Source organism: Callithrix jacchus, chromosome 8, assembly GCF_049354715.1.
Source record: "Callithrix jacchus isolate 240 chromosome 8, calJac240_pri, whole genome shotgun sequence".
In the NCBI taxonomy this organism is placed as follows: domain Eukaryota; kingdom Metazoa; phylum Chordata; class Mammalia; order Primates; family Cebidae; genus Callithrix; species Callithrix jacchus.
This window is the reverse complement of record NC_133509.1, coordinates 5194043-5216717: the sequence shown is the minus strand read 5'-3', so window position 1 is coordinate 5216717 and position 22675 is coordinate 5194043. Positions and strand designations below refer to the sequence as shown.

At 48.5% G+C, this 22675-nt stretch overlaps 1 protein-coding gene and 1 long non-coding RNA gene across 5 annotated transcripts in view; one reads left to right on the top strand and one right to left on the bottom strand.

Moving 5' to 3' along the window:
* Positions 1 to 22675, top strand: part of MYO1E (myosin IE) — a 232243-nt gene that overhangs the window by 196241 nt on the left and 13327 nt on the right. For all 4 annotated transcript variants that reach the window (XM_002753190.6, XM_078333272.1, XM_035258746.3 and 1 more), the window contains 6 exons: positions 64 to 233; positions 2127 to 2272; positions 11711 to 11857; positions 13751 to 13908; positions 16043 to 16135; positions 19327 to 19528. In XM_002753190.6, the coding sequence (XP_002753236.1) occupies positions 64 to 233; positions 2127 to 2272; positions 11711 to 11857; positions 13751 to 13908; positions 16043 to 16135; positions 19327 to 19528 (916 nt within the window). The remainder of the gene's footprint in view (positions 1 to 63; positions 234 to 2126; positions 2273 to 11710; positions 11858 to 13750; positions 13909 to 16042; positions 16136 to 19326; positions 19529 to 22675) is intronic.
* On the bottom strand, positions 12360 to 20738 carry LOC144577267 (uncharacterized). Its single transcript, XR_013520675.1, has 2 exons — positions 18973 to 20738; positions 12360 to 14060 (listed from the first exon to the last, which is right to left on the bottom strand). It is a non-coding gene; the product is annotated as an uncharacterized LOC144577267 (long non-coding RNA).

Genomic DNA, 22675 nt, shown 5'->3' with positions numbered 1-22675 from the left:
TGTTTCCCTCCTTTGTCTTACTGACACGTCTCTCCTCCCTCTTCACCCTCGTGGGAATTGCAGCCTCAGACCTCTTACTGAACAAGAAGGAGAGAAGGAGAAACAGCATTAACAGGAACTTTATAGGGGATTATATTGGGATGGAGGAGCACCCAGAACTCCAGCAGTTTGTGGGCAAGAGGGAGAAGATCGATTTCGCAGACACAGTCACCAAGTACGACAGGAGGTTCAAGGTACGTGCTGACTGCCTGCCCTGAGATCACCACATTCCTTGTTTTTTTAAATAAGTTGTTATTTGGCTTTTGTTGTTACCAAAGCAGAACATGTTCATTGTAGAAAAATTTAGAAAAAAATACAGATAAAGCAAAAGAAAAACAGGCACCTGTGCCCAGAAACAGTCATTGTTAACATTCTGTGCTTATCCATATCTTTCACAACGTTTTTATGAAAACATACATTTGCATTTAGTTTTACAAAAAAACGAGATATATGTTGCGTGCTGTTTTATGTCCTGAGGCATTTTTTTGTTTGTTTTTTAAATAATGCCAGGGAGAATTTTCCATAGTAGCACATTTAGCAATGTAAATTATTTTACATGGCTGCATAGTATTCCATTTGACAGATGTTTTACTATTTTTAACCAGTTTCTCATGAATCAATTTTTAGTGAGTTTCTTTCTCTGTTACTATCATAACTTCAGTATCTTTTCACATATCTTTGTGTATTTGTCTCCTAATATTTTTAGAAGAAATTGAGAGGAGTGAAGTCGTTGAATGAAAAGATTCAGAATATCGAGTAATATTGCAGAGTACCCTCACCCATTTCCCGGAATGACTGATGAGTAAGGCTTTTCTAGCCGCAGGAGGAATGACTGATTTTTCACCTCCTCCCTTAGATAACTTTTAATGGAGTCTTGGCCCTAATAGAGAAATCCGAAGCTTCAGAAGCTGATGGACCCACTAAGAGCTTTCTGGTTTTTGGCGGGGGCTGGGAGATGAGGAGAAAAACGGAATGAAGTCAGCAGTGTGGAAGCATGCTGATTTGCTAAAACGAAACCATTCCTTTCAACCTGTGCATGGCACCAGCTGCTGTGATGGCAGCTCCAGACGCACACATGAGTGCTTAGCTCTCACAGCGGCACGCCTGATAAAGTGGTTACCCACATGTTCCCCAGGAGATTTATATGACGTTATCGAGAATTATCCAAATGAAAATTTAGCAGTATCTTAAAAAGAAAATTTTATAGACTCCCAGGCTGGGTGTGGTGGCTCACGCCTGTAATCCTAGCACTGTGAGGCCGAGGCAGGCAGATCACGAGGTCAGGAGTTTGAGACCAGTCTGACCAACATGGAGAAACCCTGTCTCTACTAAAAATACAAAATTAGCCAGGCATGGTGGCACGTGCCTATAATCCCAGCTACTTGGGAGGCTGAGGCAGTAGAATTGCTTGAACCCAGGAGGTGGAGGTTGCAGTGAGCTAAGATTGCATCACTATACTCCAGCCTGGGCAACAGGGCGAGACTCTATCTCAAACATGGAGTCCCAAAAAAATATATGCAGACCCTGCCCCCTGTTTAGACACATGCTGTAGCACATGATGGGTAAGCTCACCACAGGTGTCGGTGACTTTCCCTTTATACCTGCTGTCCTGATACTTCAGGTGACTCCATATGAGTTTGCCAATTTTTAAGTCAAAACGAGCCCGATGTCAGCATTTTTGTATACGTGGTAGTGAAGATGGACTGTCCAAAGCAGCTTCCACATGTGAATGGTTATCATCACATTGACCACCATGTCTGTCCACCTTTTTTTTTTTTTTTTTTTGAGATGGAGTCTTAGTCTGTTGCCCAGCGGCATGACCTTGGCTCACCGCAACCTCCACCTCCCAGGTTCAAGTGATTCTCCTGCCTCAGCCTCCCAAATAGCTAGGATTACAGGCGCCCACCACCATGCCCAGCTAATCTTTGCATTTTCAGTAGAGATGGGATTTCACCATGTTAGTCAGGCTGATCTCGAACTCCTGACCTCAGGTGATCCACCTGCCTCGGCCTCCCAAAGTGCTGGGATTACAGGTGTGAGCCACCGCGCCCGGCCTGTCCACCTTCTTAAAGCTCCCCTCCTTACAGGGTGTAAAGAGAGACCTGCTTCTTACCCCAAAGTGCTTGTACTTAATTGGACGAGAAAAAGTCAAACAGGGCCCGGACAAGGGCCTGGTGAAGGAAGTCCTGAAGCGGAAGATGGAGCTGGAGCGGATCTTGTCTGTGTCCCTCAGGTGAGCGACCGACGTACAGAGGCAGGACTGCCCCTCCCGCCTCAGCATCACCGTCTGCTATTCCAGACAGCCAGGAGGAAGGCCGGCCTGGGCTCCCCTGCTGTCAAACTCATGATGAAGAGAATGGAACGTCCCTTCTTTCCAAAGGGAAGACTTCCTAGTCTCAGGGAGTGTTGATGTGACAGGAGCCTGTGGACAGCTCCTCTAATCGAGGGAGACCCAGATCTGTAACCATAACATGTTAGAAATGAACTTGGTATATGGAGCACCTCAGAGAATAATTTCTCTTGTTATAGTGGAGCCAGGAGTTCAGAGCCGTCTCCCGCAGCCCACCTCACGCATTTCCCCATGCAGAGGGTCCTAGAAGGGAAGTTTCTTTGGAACTTCCTTAGAGAGTGCAAATTGGTCTCCATTCTCTATAGCTCTGGAGTCGTCATGAGATGCTCTCTTCGCTCCAAGTTCTCAGGCAGTGGGAAGTGGTGTTTGCTTCTGCAAGGCCCCACGCAGCACCCTGGCTTCCTTTTGGCAGAGGGGCTACTGTGTCAGTTGTCAGAGTATTTCCTCTGTCAGTGGAACCTAGCCTAGGCTCTAGTCTAGTCCCATGCTAAGAAGTCCTCCCATGCTCAGAACTCCTAGACTAGGCGTCCCCCCAGAGTCCTCCCATGCTAAGAACTTCTAGACTAGGCATCCCCCCAGAGTCCTCCCATGCTCAGAACTCCTAGACTAGGCGTCCCCCCAGAGTCCTCCCATGCTAAGAACTTCTAGACTGAGTCCCCCCAAAGTCCTCCCATGCTAAGAACTTCTGGACTAGGTTCTGCTGATAGAGGAAGTCTTCACAATCCATGAACACTACGAATGGAAGAAGGACCTCCTTGAGCCCCGTAGCTTCCTCCAGGATTGTGTCCCTGGGCCTCTGAGGCTAACACTGTTTAGTCAGGAAAAGCTTTGGGCCTTTGCATTAAAGTAGCGATGTTCAGCTCGCACGTGAACATGGAACGGGGACACCTCTCAAGCTCTTACTCCACGCAGAAGACTTAACCGCTGCACTCAGGGGAAAGCAGGGGTTTGATGCGCTCAGGCCTCTGACCTACCAAGCTGGAAATCCTAGCTCGAGTCTGATAATCCAAAGCAGATGTCCGGCTGAGTCCATTCTTGCCTGTGTCTCTGTGGTTTCTGATTCTGTCTGTTCCTGATTTCCCTGGATAAAGGGCCAGGCGGTGCGGTGAAGTGTTTAAAACATGCCAACCCAGGATGTGGTAAGGCTGCTCATCAGGTGAGTCCACAGTGTCTCCTTTTGCAGCCTCACCTCAGGAAGGTCTCAAGGCCACTGGTTTTTTGGGTTTGGTTTGGTTTGGTTTTGGTTATTTTGAAATAGTGTTTCACTCTTGTTGCCCAAGCTGGAGTGCAGTGGTACAGTCTCTCTGCTCCTTCACCTCCTGGGTTCAAGCAATTCTCCTGCCTCAGCCTCCTGAGGAGCTGGGATTACAGACATGCGCCATCATGCCGGGCTAATTTTTTGTATTTTTAGTAGAAATGGGGTTTCACTATGTTAACCAGGCTGGTCTCAAGCTCCTGACCTTAGGTGATCCTCCCGCCTTGGCCTCCCAAAGTGCTGGGATTACTGGCGTGAGCCACTACACTCCGCCCATTGGTTATTTTCTTTTATTGAGAGACAGGGTTTCACCATCTTGGCCAGGCAGGTCCTAAACTTCTGACCTAGTGATCCACCCACCTCGGCCTCCCAAAGTGTTGGGATTACAGGCGTGAGCCGCCGCGCCCGACTCCCATTGGGTTTGTTTTTGTTTTTGTTTTTTAAAAAAAGCTCTAGGTGTTGACTGGTTTTCGGATGGGCTTCCTGAACATTTTGCTCACCGGCAGGGTCCCAACCTGAGCGGGGAAGCGCCTGCTGGCCACTCTCTTCCTGGCTAGCTGGGCCCTGAGGCTGCCCTGGGAACCCAACAGGAAGCTCCTTCTTTGTCCCTGCATGGGGAACTGCCATGGCTGGACTAAGCCAGGTTGGCCAAAACGTGCTTGGCAGGCACCGTAGGTGAAAGTCAGGAATTCACAGCTCTAGGGCACGTGTAGTCGCCGTGCTGAGAGTGACTCTCGTTCTTTCTGTTATCGCCGAGGTCTGTTACAGTCCCTCAGACCCGTGGTGGAGTGCTCATGACTGGGACCATAAGTCATCGTAATTGAGCTACATTTGTGTGGGATTTTTGTTTTGTTTTTTGAGACAGAGTCTTGCTCTGTTGCCCAGGCTGGAGTGCAGTGGTGCAGTCTCCGCTCACTGCAACCTCCGCCTCCTGGGTTCAAGTGATTCTCCTGCCTCAGGCTCCTAAGTAGCTGGGATTACAGGTGTGTGCCACCATACCTGCCTAATTTTTATATTTTTAGTAGAGATGGGGTTTCGCCATGTTGGCCAGACTGGTCTCGAACTCCTGAGCTCAAGCATTCCACCTGGTTCAGCCTCCCCAAGTGCTGTGATTACGGCGTGAGCCACTGCACCCAGCCTTGAGTTACACTTGTATCAAGCACTTTGCCACTTACTGTCTCACTCATAATTCCCTGAGGGGGTTCCAAACAGGGACTTAGGGAGCTGTTCACACTCAGGTTTCTTCCTTTTATTGTTTTTCATTGGAGATAGAATGTCTCCTGGTAACACCAGCTTCTTTTTCTTCCTTTTTGGTGTTCGTCACCTGGATGGTTGCTTTCTTGTGGCTTTCCCTTTTTAGAGGATATAGTAAAATGAGGTCCTTAGCCTAAAAGTTTCTCTGAGTCTAAGGGAAAAAGAAGTGTGAGTCATTTGAGCTTGTGATGTGTGCGTATTGCAGTCCCCGCACCTCCCACTTGCCAACACGAACAATAGTGTCCCTCATTCCTTTATACTTGAGTGAGGCCAGTAATCAGAACCAAGTTAGGAAGCAGCCAGAGGGCAATATGTGCGCAGAGTCGAACCCAGAGTGGAAATCAGTTCTGGTCCCAGACTTGTGAAGGTGCGTGTGTGTTCTCAGCATACCTCAGCACTGGCGCACAGAAAGGTCCTAACGGTTGTCTCGTACTTCGGGAAAAAAGCCACAACATCTGTATGTGTTTTTAAGATGTAGTAAATGAGCTTCTTAGCCTAAAAGTTTCTGAGATTGACCAGCTGACTTGGCTGGAACAATAGCACAATATGGCCTCCTAGTTAATGACTTGTCAAGTATCCCATAAGCTTGATCTTAGCCCATCTCTAACTCTTATAACTGAGGGCAGTGCACAGTGGGCCTCAGCTCCCGCTTCAAACCATCCATTTACTAACAATTTTGAGACAAGAAGGGAAATGTGAGCACGACTAAATATTTGGTGTGAAGAATTTATTGTTTATTTCTGTAGGTGAGATAATGGTTTTGTGATTAATTTTTTTTTTTTTTGAGGCGGAGTTTCGCTCTTGTTACCCAGGCTGGAGTGCAATGGCGCGATCTCGGCTCACCGCAACCTCCGCCTCCTGGGTTCAGGCAATTCTCCTGCCTCAGCCTCCTGAGTAGCTGGGATTACAGGCACGCGCCACCATGCCCAGCTAATTTTTGTATTTTTAGTAGAGACAGGGTTTCACCTGGTTGACCAGGATGGTCTCGATCTCGACCTCGTGATCCACCCGCCTCGGCCTCCCAAAGTGCTGGGATTACAGGCGTGAGCCACCGCGCCCGGTATGATTAATTTTATATAGAGACTTTGTCTTATAATGATACACACTAAGACATCTGAGGATAAGATAAAGGCTCAGCACAGTAGCCCATGCCTGTAATCCCAGCACTTCAGGAGACCAAGGCAGGAGGATCACTTGATCCCAGGATGTTTGGGACCCGCCTGGGCAACATAATAAGACTCCGTCTCTACAAAAATGTAAAAATTACATTTTTACACCAGGAGTGTGTGGTGTGTGCCCGTGCTCCTGGCTACTCAGGGAGCTGAGGTGGGAGGATTGCTTTAGCCCAAGAGGTCCAGGCTGCAGTGAGTTATGATCACACCACTGCACACCAGCCTGGGCCACAGAGTGAAACCCTGTCTCAAGTTAAAAAACAGCCTATTTGTTTACTTTGGTTTAAAATAACCTGGAAGTTACTTTAAAGTGGAAGCAAGAAGAGTGAGATTGTAGATCACTGTGATTATCCGTGGATTGATGATTGAAATCTGCCGACGTGGTGGTTCCTTCCACACTGTGAGACAGGTCTCACTTTGCCACCCTGGCCAGAGTGCAGTAGCACAGTCTCGGCTCGCTGCCGCCGTGACTTCCAGGTTCAAGTGACCCTCCCGTTTCAGCCTTCCGGGTAGCTACAGGCATGCGCCACCTCTCCCGGCTACATTTTGTATTTTTTGTAAAGACAGGGTTTTGCCATATTATCCAGGCCGGTCTGCAACACCTGGGCTCGTGGGATCCGCCTGCCTCAGCCTCCCAGTGTGCTAGAATTATAGGCATGAGCCACCACACCCGGGACTCCTATCCTGCTTTTTTACAATTTAGAATTTTCCATAACAAAATGTTTTTTAATTCTCTGGTAGACATTAAATTTTTAGAAGTTTTTATCTTTTCTAAGCATACTGATACATGTCTTGTTGAATTATGGTTAAAACATTTTTTGCAGTTTTCATTTATAAGAAAAAATAGGATCACAATAGGTAGTAATAGGGCCAACAGGTCAGAGAGATACTTAGAGATTGTCAAAGAGACTCTGGGATAATTTGATCAGGAAAAATCCTTATTTAAATAAAAATTAGGCTGGATGTGGTGGCTCACACCTGTAATGCCAGCACTTTGGGGAGCCAAGGGACGCAGATCACTTGAGGTCATGAGTTCATGACCAGCTTGGCTAACATGGGGAAACCCCCTCTCTACTAAAAACACAAAAAAATTAGCCGGGCACAGTGGTGCCTCCAATCCCAGCTACTTAGGAGGCTGAGGCAGGAGGATCTCTTAAGACAGGAGGCGGAGGTTGCAGTGAGCCGAGATCACACCGCTGCACTCCAGCCTCGGCAACAGAGCGAGACTCTGTCTGTCTCAAACAAACATACATTAACGTGAAACACGGATGCCCACATTTCTGCCTTCAGTGGAGACTTGGGAAGAATGTCAGGAGACCACACACCAGTACAGAGTTGAGACAGGATTGCTGAGGCTTGTGGTGGCTGCTGGCAGAAGGCCATGCATGGGTTTTTGAAGAATCCTCCCAGAGCTGCTGCTTGTTCAAGTCCTGACCTGGCCCCCCTCTTATTTGAAAAACTCAGTTCAGGAAGGGTGACCACAGGTGTAAGGCCCACGTTTTTGGCTTTGCTGTTGCAGGTACTGAGTTCTGCCCAGGTTCTTGGCTTTGCTGTTGCAGGTACTGAGTTCTGCACACGTTCTTGGCTTTGCTGTTGCAGGTACTCAGTTCTGCCCACGTTCTTGGCTTTGCTGTTGCAGGTACTCAGTTCTGCCCACGTTCTTGGCTTTGCTGTTGCAGGTACTGAGTTCTGCCCACGTTCTTGGCTTTGCTGTTGCAGGTACTCAGTTCTGCCCACGTTCTTGGCTTTGCTGTTGCAGGTACTCAGTTCTGCCCACGTTCTTGGCTTTGCTGTTGTAGGAACTGAATTCTGTGCAAGGGAAGCCCTTACTCGGGGCTCTCCGATGAAGCTTCTCATGTTTCTTCTCATCTGGTAGCCGACCACCAGAAGGATGAGACCACAGTTGTGTGGCTGCCTGTCTGGGTCAGTAGATTTTCCAGTACTTACCTCCAATTGGAAAAACAGCCCATAAGAGAGTGCTTCAGACAGAGGCCCAGCTCTCTGGCCACAACATTCTTGCCTAAATCCCTGAATCTTTCAGGCAGTAAAAACAGCCCACTTCACTCACTGCCTGTTCCGCTGACCTGAAGCGTTACTGACACCTTGACCTGCTGTGGCCTGTGGGCATCAACATCATGAGATTGAGCACCTACCTGGTGCTGAGCCCTGGTGTTAGAGGTGGGTGAGGCACAGTCACTGCCTCAGGAAGCTCCTGTCGTTCTGGAAGAGGGGACGGACAGACAGCTGAGTAAACATGTGCCTTACTACGAGTGTTCCCAGTGTGACTGAAAGGCTACTCCTAAGATAGGAGGAGAGGGGGTCTTTGCACCTGCGGGTCAGGGGAAGCTTCTCTGAGTTGGACACATCAGGGCTGAGGCCCGCACCTGCGTCCTGGCTTTCTCAGAGAAGACTCGGAAGCTGGTGCCACTGGTTTCTCTGAGCGGTAGAATTCTGGGCGAGGTTTCTTTTCTCCTTGATTCGCCTCCGTATCTTCTAGTTTACTAAAAGCAGCAACTATTTCATAATCAGGAAAGACTTATAAAAGCTTAAATAGAGGCAGGGCTATCCTTGGAAATTGCCTTTTCAGCTTTTTTTTTTTTTTAAACTCCTTTAGGACTTTCCTTGGTGTTTTGCGACTAACATTTCTGTGAAGAAGATATATCGGTTGAGAGTAAAACAAGATTTTCTGGTGTTGTCAGCAGTACTACAGTAAGCCGCACAGACGGAGAAAGGAAACTCAGGGCAGATCCAAACCACAGACTAGGAGGAGCTCTTTGAACGCGGGGGGCAGCGTCAGACATCTGTAAGGAATTGCAGCCTGAGCATAGGAGCGAGTCAGGGGTGAAGTCCAAAGATAAGTCTGACTTTCTAGAATAAATAAACCAAAGCTTTGTTTTCAGGTCCAGGAGCACGGGCTGAGGGAGAGCAGAGTGAGCTGAAACCCTGGCCTGGATGAAGTGTGGGCCTGCCTGCTTTTTCTGTTGATGATAATGAAACTGCTAACAAATCTAAGCACATCAAACCACTCAGGGTGACTTGGGTTGAGCTCATTTAGCCCTGTTGAATAATGACCATCCTGCCAAAGTTCAGCCAGGCAACCAGGCCTGGCCAGACATGCCAAAGAGAGCTTTGAGCAAGCAACCAAAACAGGAAGGAGTTTCATTCCTCACCCCAAAGGCCAAAAAGTGGAGCCTCTTGTTCTCCTCTGGTCTGTCGCGTGCTCTCTACCTAATTCAGCCGTGTTCTTACACCTGGGCTAGGGTGCTAGGAGGCTTCGACTTTATCAATTCAAAATGACATGGAGGAGCTCTTTGAGCAGCTTTTCAGGAGTGCTTTTTGGAGTTTTGGATTGCTGCCTGTGCCTTTAAAGGAAGGAGGAGCTGTCTGTCCTCCGGACTGTAGAACCGGCATGCTGGCCCTGAGTCGCCTTCGCGTGTGCCGTGGAGTGAAGGAGATGAGAACTGTGTGTGGTTTAAACCGCCGGGTGTCAGGGTTTGTCCTTGATCCCGTCTGTCACAGGAGCGGGCAAGCATGGCTGTCAGGGGGGTGTCTGAAAACAAAGGACAATGACCGAGTGCTCCACCCAAGTGGCCGTTATTTGTCCAAAAAACGCTGTGAAGTATTCTGACTTCACATCCAGCAGAAACTCTTTGGCTGCTCTTCAGTGAGCTGGCCGTGAAAGGGCCGAGCTCCTCTCCCCGGACGCTGGCCTCTCGCTTCCAGCGAACTCCACTCACCCCCACCGCCCCACCGTGGTTCGTGCACGCTGCCATTCTCTGCCTTTCGATCTAGTTATGCTGTGGTCCTTCCTTCAACCTCTTTTTCTCCTGTGGGTTACCAAGCTCCTTTCCTGTAGGAGGACTGAAAGTGGGTAACTTGTAAACTGTAAGAATTTAACTTTTACAGTTCTAGAGAGTAGGAATTCCAAGATGAAGGTGCGGGCAGATCTGGTGTCTGGTGAGGGCCCACTCTCTTTGTCACAGATGGTGCACATGGGAGAGAGACAGAAAGGTCAAACGACCCCTCATGACTCTTCTGTAAGGTCACTAATCCCATTCATGAGGACCTCTTCCTTATAACTTAATCACCTCCTTAAGGCCACACTTAAGGTTAGCACGTTGGTGAGTAAGTTTTGGTGTCAGACCAGGGTAGAGGCTATGGCTACAGCTACTGGCTCCATCAGCTCCAGGTCACTAGTTCCCTCTCTCAGCCCAGAGAGAAGGTTCCTGACAAGCCCGGGATAGTCCACCAAGATTCTCTGCCCAAGGGAGCCCTGTGATCCCAAGAAGGGCCCACCCCCTACCTTGACCTATGAATGGGGCTGAAACAGGGGTACCACAGGAGTTTCCCTTTAAATGGGTCAGATTTTACATGGAACGAGGATCCTGGGTCAGTCCTCCATGTGGTCCCCTTGCCTCCTCATCTGACTTTGTCACAGCCCCAGTAATCCCACTGATGCGGTGACACCGGGAGCTCTGAGAGCAGAGCGGAGCTCCTGAGCTGTGCTGCAGGGCTCTGGGTACTGAAAGAACCATGCCTGTGGCACTTGGAAGGACTGCAGTGTTACCATGGTCGGTCCATTGAAGCAGGTTTGCCTACTTTGTGTCCAGTGTCAGGGAAGATGCTTGCAATCCCTAATGAAATGTCATTCTTCAAAGGTTTGTCTTTGGAATTTGGCAGTGGTACTGGAGATACTGAACTTACATATTACAGCCTTTCATCTGAGTGATCAGTCTAACAGCTAGAGAATACAAATTCTCAGTTACATACATGTTGTCACTTTCCACCAAGCCTCGCCAGGCCTGAAGATGGAACTGTCTCGTCAGCCTCCCCTGACCACCAAGCATTTCCTTGGAGCTGGGTCTGCCTCAGCGTCTCTGTGCCATCCCCCTGTAGTTCCTAACACCTGCTCCCTCCAGGCATAAATTCCTCCACGATCGAACCCTATTCAAACATGTGGTTCCCACAAAGGTGCGTTCTTTCCTTGTCCGACAGAATTCATTAGCTTGAAGGTGATGATTTTTGCTTGTTAGCTGCTTGTCCATCTGGCCTTTGCATCTCTGAACTTGGATGTGTCTGTACGTTCTAGCAGCACCTGGCTTCCAGGGTCTGCAGAGCACTGTTTGCCAGAAGGTTCTTAACACGTACCTTGAAGTGCAGGACGTTGACTCCCCCTAGGTAACAGACCTTGTAATTCTTCGACTTCAGTCTATTGCAGTAGCTACAGCCACGTCATAAATTACACTAAGCTGGAACTTAAATGTAGAGCTACTGCTTTTCAGCCACATTATATTCATAACTTTCTGGATTTGTATAATCTTAAAAAGACAAGTTGGATTTTAAAATGGATTTTTTTAAAAAATACAGACTAAATTGTCCTTAAGATCCTGATTTTTAAAATCATGCAGAAGAAATACTTTGATTATGCTTTTGTCGGGCTATAAACGTCCTTTGCAAGCAGATTTCAGCAATCTCATTATGTAATTCGTTGTTGGTTTTTGTTTTAAAGATTCTTACTTACAGAAAGAAAGGCTGTGGAAACTTAGCGCTGTCTTGAAGGACTTTTTAAATGGAAGGAAAAAAGCAATAGAGGAAACAGAAGCACAGCTTTCACCAAGTGTTTGTCCAATCTCTTTACAGTACTATGCAGGATGACATTTTTATTCTCCATGAGCAAGAATACGACAGTTTGCTTGAATCTGTCTTCAAAACTGAATTCTTAAGCCTCTTAGCAAAGCGTTACGAGGAAAAAACCCAGAAGCAACTACCTCTGAAATTCAGCAACACGTAAGTCCAGATCTGGAGCCCAGACTTCTGCGTGTAACTAAAAAGGGGCCTTGATCACACCTCTGGGATTCAGGATGGGGCTGGGGGAGGCCTTCGAGGAAGAGAGTAGGGTCTGGCTGGCCCCAGTGGAATCTCAGAACCTGCAGAAGACAGTCTGGATGGCAGTCATAGACTGTGAAAAGGTTGCTTTTGCATTTCTGTGAATTAATGACTTCATAGACTAGTGTATTTTATCATTTAGATGAAAACACCTACATGAGGCAGAGGTAGGCAGATTTTTATGTATCACCAGAAAAGGGGGGGGCGGTTTATTTAGCAGAGCAGCAGGAGTAGAATCAGGCTGGAAGCAGATGAAAGTGACAGGTGTGGGGGCTTGAATTCCCCAAAGCAATGCGTAATAAAACCTATTGGTAGGGCCTCTAGGGGCTTGAGGACTGTGGGTGGCCAATGTATTGTGTAGTGGCTCACTTTCTTTTTCTTTTCTTTTCTTTTTTTTTAAGATTTTTCTGTTGCCCAGGGTGGAGTGCAGGGGCGCGATCTCAGCTCACTGCAACTTCTGCCTCCCAGGTTCAAGCAGTTCTCCCGTCTTAGCCTCCCGAGTAGCTGGGATTACAGGTGCCTGCCACCATGCCCAGCTAATTTTTTTTGTACTTTTAGTAGAGACGGGGTTTCACCACATTGGCCAGGCTGGTCTTGAACTCCCACCAAAAGTAATCCACCCGCCTCGGCCTCCCAAAGTGCTGGGATCACAGGTGTCAGCCACCACACCTAGCCTCATTTTCATTTCTTTTGGCAACATGGTCTAATGGACCAGGTAATGGCATGCTGTTGCCCTTCTAATCTCATATTTGCTAAGTAAGAGTTGCTTACCTAGTCTGGGACATAACAGTAAGACCCCATCTCTACAAAAAATTTTTAAGAATTAACTGGGTACGGTGGCACACACCTATAGTCCCAGCTACTCAGAAGACTGAGATGGGAGGATACTTGAACCCAGGAGGCAGAGGTTGCAGTGAGCCAAGACCACCCACTGCACTCCATCCTGTGTGACAGAGCAAGACCCTGTCTGAAAAACAGAAACAAAGTTATTTAACTTTGCTTTTTAAATTTCCCCATCTGTAAAGTGCAAATGTCCTCCATCTCTTCCCAGCTACAAGAATGAGGCCAAGACAAAAGCCTTAATATCATTAATAGGCAACAACTTAACATTAGGCTTTTTCCTTCTTATGAGCTGAGAAAATATGAGTTTAAGAAAGCAAAATAAAGACCGCATGATGCAGGCATTTAGGCAATACGGAAGCAGGGGAACTGGCTGGGGAGTCGGAACTGTGGGTAAATCCTCCCTTCTGTTTGGATTTTGGTTGCTAGTATGTGTCTTTTTCCATCCCCGGGTGGGATGTGATGGTGGAAGAACAGCACTGGACTAAATGAAGCCAGGTTCTGTGCTAAGGAGTCTTTAAGCTGGCTTGTGCCTGGCATCTCTCAGTCCTTCCAGCTGTCGCTGCGTGACACAAGCACAGAACCAGGGCCAACAGCTGGAAGCACAATGACAGCACTGCAGTGTGACCTAGAAATTGTCCTTTTCCTCTGTCGCCTCAGCAGACGCCCTGGAGACCACCTGACAGAGTGGCATTGGCACATTAGCGAGGTACCTCCCTCACCACCTGGTGTCTCGTGGTACCGGGCCCCAGATCCACCTGCTTCTAGCTCAGCATCACGCAGCGACAGCGCCACCCCATGGATGCGGTGCGCATCCTCAGGGTCCTGCCCCTGGTGGAGACGGTCTGGTCTTGCCTCACGTTCACACTTGTCCAGCAGCCCTCGCTGGTGAGATCTCTGAGCAGCATTCTCACGGCTTCATTCGACCTGTTAACTCCAGTGTGCTTTTTGCAGGCTTGAACTGAAGTTGAAAAAGGAGAACTGGGGTCCCTGGAGTGCGGGGGGCTCCCGGCAAGTGCAGTTCCACCAAGGCTTTGGGGAACTGGCTGTCCTCAAACCCAGTAACAAAGTGCTTCAGGTCAGCATCGGACCCGGACTGCCCAAGAACTCCCGTAAGTGCCCCCAGGCGCCGGGTGGGGAATGGCTGCCACTCTCGGAGCTTCGTGAGCAAATGCTAAAAACATGTGCATGGATGTGGGGGCTGAGAATCAGTACACCTTCTGCTTCCTAGGGCTCAGGCTTCTTCAGAATGGAGCATTTCAAACTAAAGCAACAGCAAGGAAAATGAGCAGGTTAAAACTTTCTGAGGGATATAGTACTTACATATCAGTACACCTGGCATTACAGTATTGTACTTAAATCAAAGTTTTTAGCTTCTGGTTTCCCTGCCCTCTCTAGTAGATCTTGTCCACAATACAAACATCATCCTCTCTGCCGGCTTTAAAGAAACTGGGCCAGGCACAGTAGCTCACACCTGTACTCATGGCAGTTTGGGAGGCCAAGGCCAGACAATTGCTTGAGCCCAGGAGTTCTAGACCCGCCTGAGTAACATGGCAAAACCCTGTCTCCACAGAGAAAAAGAAATATACAAAAATTAGCCAGGCACGGTGGTGCACGCTTGTAGTCCCAGACACTCAGGAGGCTGAGGTGGAAGGATGGCTTGAGCCTGGGAGGTCAAGGCTGCCGGAAATCATGATCATGCCACTGCACTGCAGCCTGGGCAGTAGAGCAAGACCCCATCTCACTGCACTCCAGCCCGGGCGGTAGAGCAAGACCCCATCTCACTGCACTCCAGCCCAGGTGGTAGAGCAAGACCCCATCTCACTGCACTCCAGCCAGGGCAGTAGAGCAAGACCCTGTCTCACTGCACTGTAGCCCGGGCGGTAGAGCAAGACCCCGACTCACTGCACTGCAGCCCGGGTGGTAGAGCAAGATCCCGACTCACTGCACTGCAGCCCGGGCGGTAGAGCAAGACCCCGACTCACTGCACTGCAGCCCGGGCGGTAGAGCAAGATCCCGACTCACTGCACTGCAGCCCGGGCAGTAGAGCAAGACCCCGTCTCACTGCACTGCAGCCCGGGCGGTAGAGCAAGACCCTGTCTCATTTAAAAAAGGAAGAAAAAGAAAACCTCTCTCTCTCTCTCTCTCTCTCTCTCTCTCAGAGCAAGACCCTGTCTCATTTAAAAAAAGAAGAAAAAGAAAACCTCTCTTTCTCTCTCTCTCTCTCGGTCTCTCTCTCTCTCGGTCTCTCTCTCTCTCAGATCAAGACCCTGTCTCATTTTAAAAAGAAAAAAATAAAACACCACATACACCCATATGCATATGCCCTACCTCAAACCCCACTCTAACTCATTCTCTGGCCTTTGATTCTTTCTGTATTTATATTTGATATTTATAAACTTAGGTTTATAGAACCTAGCATAGAATAATCACATACCGTGTATGCACACACTGTGATCACACACATGAAGATGCCATATATAAAATAACTCTTTCTAGGCCGGGCACGGTGTCTCACACCTGTAACTGCAGCACTTTGGGAGGCCGAGGCAGGTGGATCACCTGAGGTCAGGAGTTCAAGACCAGCCTGACGAACATGGTGAAACCCCATCTCTACTAAATACAAAAAACTAACCAGGTGTGGTGGCATATGCTTGTAGTCCCAGCTACTTGAGAGGCTAAGTCAGGAAAATTGCCTGAACCCAGGAGACAGAGGTTGCAGTGAGCCGAGATCGTGCCATTGCACTCCAGCCTGGACAACAGGAGCGAAATTCTGTCTCAAAAATTAATTAATTAATTAACTAAATAGCTGTTTCTCAAATCCATCTGCAAAGGTATACCTTAGCATGTTCTCTAACATATTAATGCAATACCGATAAATGCAATCGTGTCTTTATGATATGTGGCATTTAGAACATGAATGCAAATGTTAAAATGTTCAATCTGTCTCTCTTGAAAGTCTGCAAAAATAGAACAGCTCTGTGAGATTATCAGTCCTTCTTTAAAAGCCACTGTCTCTAACGTTTCAAAACTGTACCTCTGAACCTGTCCTCCGGCCCTCCCACCTATAGCTCCCATTGCATCCCTCCGTCACTGCCCCTTGTCTACTGCAGCTGTCCTCCTGCAGAGCCACCTGAGAACTGGATTCTAAGTCTCTCAAAAATTTTGCATATGCATAGAACCATGAGGAGCCATAAAACCAACCAGCAGCACTGGTTTTAACTTTGTCTCGCTTGTTTATTTCAGGTCCTACCAGAAGGAACACTACCCAAAACAGGGCTTATTCCAGTGGGACTCAAAATGCCAACTACCCAATGAGAGCTGCCCCTCCTCCCCCAGGTAAGCCAGCCATGTGCTATAGTCTCAGACCGCTAAGTCGGGACCCATAACCTATAAATTATGTTTGGGAAGAAACCCATTAGCAAATCAGCACACACATTTCAGTGCCAGCTGTATAACACAGCAGCCCTACTCTAGACCTCAAAATTCAGAAAAGTAGGAGTCAGTGAGCCTGAACTGAGGCTGAGTTCGCAATCTGGATTTCATTACCTCAGAATATTACTCCCTTAAGGAAAGGCTTCTGACAAAGAGAAAGGAGTTCCTTGTCTGTGACCATCACACTGGTCAGCTTTTAAGACATAGGGTGCTGCTTTATGGAAACAGGAGTTTGTCGGGTCTAGCCCCACTACCACTACCCAGCTCTGGCCACATACCCCCACGGTAGTCCCCCTTATCCTCAGGGGATGCATTCCAAGACTGCCAGTGGGGGCTTGAAAATGCAGACGTTACCAAAACTGATCTATACTTTGGCAGTTTGGTATTTCCACAAAACTAGCAGGAATTTTTTTTCCTTCCTCACAATATTACAGATAGAAGATTTGTTTTTACTCTAGGTCTTAGCAACCTCTGTATACAGGTTTTCTTTTTTTCCTTATTCGGTTGAGAACTTTCACCCTTTCACTTAAAGGAAGCACTTAATGGGTTCTCTTTGGCACATCCAAATCGCCAGCATCCTGGGGCCATTATGAATAACAAGACAGGCCGGGCACAGTGGCTCATGCCTGTAATTCCAGTACTTTGGGAGGCTGAAGTGGGCAGATCACCTGAGGCCGGGAGTTTGAGACCAGCCTGACCAACATGGAGAAACCCCGTCTCCACTAAAAATACAAAAAATAAGCCAGGTGTGGTGGCGTGTGCCTGTAATCCCAGCTACTCAGGAGGCTGAGGCAGGAGAATCACTTGAACCTGGGAGGCGGAGGTTGTGGTGAGCTGAGATTGTGCCACCGCACTCCAGCCTGGGCAACGAGAGTGAAACCCCGTCTCAAAAGAAAGGAAAAACAAGACGGCTGCTTAGTGACTGATGAGGGGTAGCACACAGCATGGCTAGGCTGGGCAAAGGGATGGTTTGTGTCTTGACGGGACAGAGCGGAATGGCACACAACCTAAACCTTAGGAATTGTTCGTTTCTGGAGCTTTGATTTCATATTTCCAGAAGAAAAAATTAAAAAGACACTTGTTTAGTCTCTGGAATCTCACAGTCGCATGGTAAGGTATGGACCCTGGCGCCCAGCAGTGAGAAACTAATTCTCATTTTTCCTGGAGTCCCCATCCTGCCTTGACCCGGCTCTGTCTCTCCTCCTTTCCTGAAGAAAATCCAAGCCCAGAGGAACTTGAGAGCAGTGCTGTCGTATCGCATTACTGCGAGTGTGCTGCTTCCAGTGGGGAACTCCAGCCAAGTCCACCTGGAAAGCCCGCTGGCCTCGGCTGGGCTGGCTAAAGGAGCCTCAGATCAAATCAGGCCAGAGTTTCTGACCTAAGTGACAATTCCTCCATCAATAAAATGAGACAATGGAACTGGGTCCATTCGACCAGCACTTCGCAAACTGTCTGTGGTGAAAGACCAGGGGCTTTAGAGGGGTTTAAAAGAAATTTCCAGTCGATCACAAACCATGTGTTTGTATGATATAATAAAAATGAATTAGTCGAAGAATGGAATTTTCAAAGCATATATAATAGCCAAAATTTCTTACAAGATTCAGCAAGCATGAAATAGACATGAAATACATCTGTCAAACTGCCGTGACCTTATCTAAATGCTTACTCTTAACTTCTGACCTTACTGTGGACAAGGGGATCTCGAGCAGCATGTGGTGCAGCCCCTGTGGGGACCCCACTTTTATCACTGGGCATGTGACATCCTGAGGACATGTCAAACTCTTAAGATGCCCGTCTCCTTTCCTTGGGACCTTAGGCAGCAAGTGGGATCCTTCTGCCCTCCCCCTGTGCCCCCCCAACCCTGTGGGAGTCCATTCAGCTCCCACTGACTGAAGGAGCAGGTTAAGATGAAGAGAAACTGTTTGCTCCAAATGTCTAGTTCTGATCTGGTCTTATGACCTGTGGGAGGAAATTGCTGGCGACATGGCTAGATGAGGAGCCACCCTCTTGAAAGCTCCACCCTGAGAAAACCGTGGTTCAAAGTAAGAATGCTACTTATTATTACTGGACAGGAAAAACCCTATTTCTGCAATAATAAAGACATGTATGTCGGAGCTGGAAGCGACCAAGCGGATTCTGGACCGATTTTATGGTTCTTTCATGAAGAACTGACACTCAGAGATCAGCTCTCTTGCTCATGATCAGTGTGGGTGTCAGAGGCAGAGCCACAACTGAACCCCTAGTCTTTCTTGTAAACGAAGCATCACCCCACTAGTACCAAAGAGTTCTCCTAATTCAGTTGGAAGAGGTTTTTGGGTGGAGTTCACCAAAGTGGGCCTTGAAGAGTCTCATTCTCTTTCTCCACTCAGCCCGGGTCTGTCAGTGGGAGAATGAATAAGGGCCTCTTGATACATAGCATGGAATGCTGATGCCTGATTCAGCCAAGACACATGGTTTGGAGCATGTCACTGTAACCCATTACTTATTGGCTAATGCGATTTTAACTAGACATCCGTGTTCAGCTGAGACAGCTTGCTCCATCCGGACTGATCCAACTGGGTGGCCACATTTCCCTTGCCTGTGTGGAGTGACCCCTCTGCTCCTGCTGTGGATGCTCCAGACTGACCCCTTGAAAATTTCCATCCAGCTGTTTAAACAACTGCCTGCCAACCCTCGAGAGTCATAACCTCATAATTTTTCTTAGGCCCAAGAAGGTGTCTCCCAGCCAGCTGTGAGCTTACCTTTTCTTACTGTGGGCTTTGAATCCTGGGAAATCTGGGGACTCTGTCGTCACCAAGCACGTGCTGAGTGTCCTCTGTGTTCTGGGCGCATCCCAGGAAGTTTGCCGCGCTTTGTTGTACGAGTTAAATACGTACAGTTTTATTTGTCAGTGAAGCCCAGGAGTTGGGGAAAGTGCACCAGCTCTGATTCTCACAATGTGTTAGCAATGACGCCTTCTGTTTTTTTCAAATGGGGAAACAGACTCAGAAGTTAAGTAAGCTGCGCTTGACTAGTACATGGAAGAAATATGGAGAGACTTTCAGCAAAGTATCCAAAAATGTAAGCCTTATTTCCTTCTCTCTTCCTCTCTCTAGGATACCATCAGAACGGGGTCATCAGAAACCAGTTTGTGCCACATCCCCATGCTCCTGGAAGCCAGAGGTCCAATCAGAAAAGCCTGTACACTTCCATGGCCCGCCCGCCCTTGCCACGGCAGCAGTCTACCGGTTCTGACCGAGTGTCACAGACACCTGAGAGCCTGGATTTCCTCAAGGTCCCAGACCAGGGAGCTGCAGGGTAAGAGTCTCACATCCTGTGGATGAGGCTGGCGAGCTCCATCTCCATTCAAAACAAGGGTGCAGAGATTCCTTTGGGCTGTCCGTACAGAATTCTGAAATTCAGTTTTCCACCTCAGTGCTGTATTCGGTGGGGGTGGGACCCGAGGCTGTGGGGCTGTGGCCGGTATTTCTAAAGGTACAGCAACATTAATGGCACACAACTCATTTCATTCTCCAGAGAGGGCTTATCTTGGAAACATCAGAAGATGGGTTCCCTCTGGCCCCCAGATACAGTTACTCTGTGACCTCTTTGTGCTTTCTTGCATGGTTGAGGAATAATGGAGCTTTTGATTTATGTCTGCGCCTGCAGTTGCAGAAATACAATAGCCTTAAGAGTCTTCAGCAACATAAAGAATCACATCCCAGCATTCTGTATAATGTTTGTTGAAGCATACAGGTCTCTGTGGTTCTACAGTGAGAGCCCTTCTGCCTTTCCAGAATATAAATAAGGAGTGGGGAAGAGAACCCAGGCTTTCTAGGCAGAGGAAGTGAAGATCCTGATACTCTGTGTAGACAGTAGAAGAGCTCTCAGTTTTAAAAGGAGGTAAAGGCATGTCCTGTGGAGTCACAGGGATGGATCTAGGACCAACTTGAAGACCAGTTAGTGAACTCTGCCAGGGGGCAGATTTTGGCTCCAGTAAAAGGAAGAACGTTACAGCAACCCAAAGACGAGTTGCCCTCACATGTAGAGTGCTTTGTCCCTGGGGGCACGCAGGCACCAGTGGATGGCGATCGCCAGGCAGGAGTGTTTAGAGCAGTGCTGTCAGATGTTGGTACAGGGGAGGGAGGCCTTTCTAGCACCGGACCCGCTGCTTACCTCTCGGAGCTTCAGTCTCCTTGTCCAAACACGGATCTAATGCCGTCAAGCTGGCAGGGTTGTTGGGAGGACTAGAAATAATGCACATAAAATACCTAGCGTGGTACTTGGCATGCAGGAGTCTACTCACTGAACTCTAGCTTGATGGTGGTGACAACCATGACAGGATGATGATGAGGACCCTGTCGCTTAATGGAGGCTGAACTGGAGACTTGGAAGGGATCTTCCATCTCTGCACAGCTCTCCGTGGTGGAGTGGCTCTGCCTGCTCCCGCCCACTGTCTCTTCTCCCCTCTCTCGGGTCCACTTCTGTTTTCCACTCTCTTCTGTCTCTAGCACAATGGAGAAGTTTCAAGTGAGGATCAGGAAGTGTGAATGCAAAAGAGACCCAGGCAGGAAGAGAAACAACAGCAGCCTCCTCTGAGTGGGCAGCCGCGCGCCCAGCAGCCTCCTCTGAGTGGGCAGCCATGCACCCACCTTTTTGCTGGTTGGTTGGTTTTTTGAGACAGTCTCGCTCTCTTGCCCAGGCTGCTATGCAGTGGCACAGTGTCAGCTCACTGCAGCCTCTTCCTCCCAGGTTCAAGTGACTCTCCTGCCTCACCCTCCTGAGTAACTGGGACTACAGGTGCGCACCACCACGCCCGGCTAATTTTTTATATTTTTAGTAGAGACAGGGTTACACCATGTTGGCCAGGATGGTCTCAACTGACCTCAAGTGATCCACCCGCCTCAGCCTCCCAAAGTGCTGGGATTACCGGCGTGAGCCACCGCGCCTGGCCCCATTTGCCTTTATGCCCTGTTATATGACATTTGTCCTGCCGTGGCAGCTTTCTTCTGAAGACCACAGAGCTCTTAGGAACTTTACCGTGCTCTCACCTAGTATTCCTTTTTCCCTGGCAAGTCTTATCTCACTTCATTTGGGCTCCTCATATGAAAGCACCTTAGTTGTTTTTTGTTTTTTTGTTTTGTTTTTTGAGACAGAGTCTCGCTCTGTCACCAGGCTGGAGTGCAGTGGTGCAATCTCAGCTCACTGCAGTCTCTGCGTCCTGGCTTTAAGCCATTCTCCTGCTTCAGCCTCTCCAATAGCTGGGACTACAGGGGTGCGCCACCAGGCCCAGCTAATTTTTTTTGTACTTTAGTAGAGATGGGGTTTCACCATGTTGGCCAGGGTGGTCTCAATCTCTTGACCTCATGATCCGCCTGCCTCCCAAATGCTGGGATTACAGGCATGAGCCACCATGTCTGGCTGAAAGCATCTTAATTTTATCACACAGACGGCCATCAGTAGAGTGAATGCCACCCTTATACAGACCCCCCACCTCTGTTTCTCTCTCCATGCGCACGTGCGTGCGTGTGTGTGTGTGTGTTTGTGTCTCCCTCTCCTTCCCTTCCACTTTCCCTCACTCTTGGAGACTTAGCTATACCCCGCCAGTGCTGATGGCCATGGTTTACCTGATTGGCTTGGTCTAAACCAGAAGTTCTCAAACTCTAGCATGCAGTAGAGTCACCAGGAAAGCTTGCTGGCACAGTTCGTGAGTTTCTGGTTCTGAGTAAGGCCTAAGAATTTGCATTTCTGCCATGTTCCCAGGTGATACTCTGATCCAGGGACCACATTTTGAAAACCAATGATCTGAAGGCACCTATGGTCTGATTGATAAAGCCAGGGAAGCCTCCATGTGAAGGTGAAGTGCAAGGGTGCTGTTGGGCTCATGGGATTGTCACTCTCTAACCCAGACCTGCACCTTTCAGCTGGGGGAGGTAACTCAGTTACAGTCCCTCCTCGGCCCAGGGCGATGCCTCCACGCAGGCAGGTGTTGAAAGCAGTCCACAGTGCGCCGCCTCTCAGCTCCGTCTGCTGCCTACTTGCTTTGGTTTGGAAGCAAAACCATCTTTCCAGCCTACTTTGCAAGTTGCAGACTTGCACATCGGCCAGCTGGGAGCATCTGTCAGCCAAAAGTAGGCAATTTAGGAACACTGTGTCTTAACCGAGGCTGCTCCCTTCCAGCCCTCTGCCATGTGGTTCCCTATTTAAATCTTATCACACCTTTGCTGCCTTCAGGCCTCAAGACTGGGTACACGTGTTGCTGTCTTGGAGGCTGGCCATGAGGCCAGAAGGAGAGGACACCTCCACACCTGTCTACCAGGCAGTAAGATGTCCTTATATGTAAAACACAGTTAGTAGGCACACTATGTCTCAGCCAGCCTCCTCTCTGTAACCGTAAATCTGCTGTGCAAACATTCCTTAGGAAACAGCACCTTGGGCAAAGGGTTGAGCTTTTTCTTAGTATTT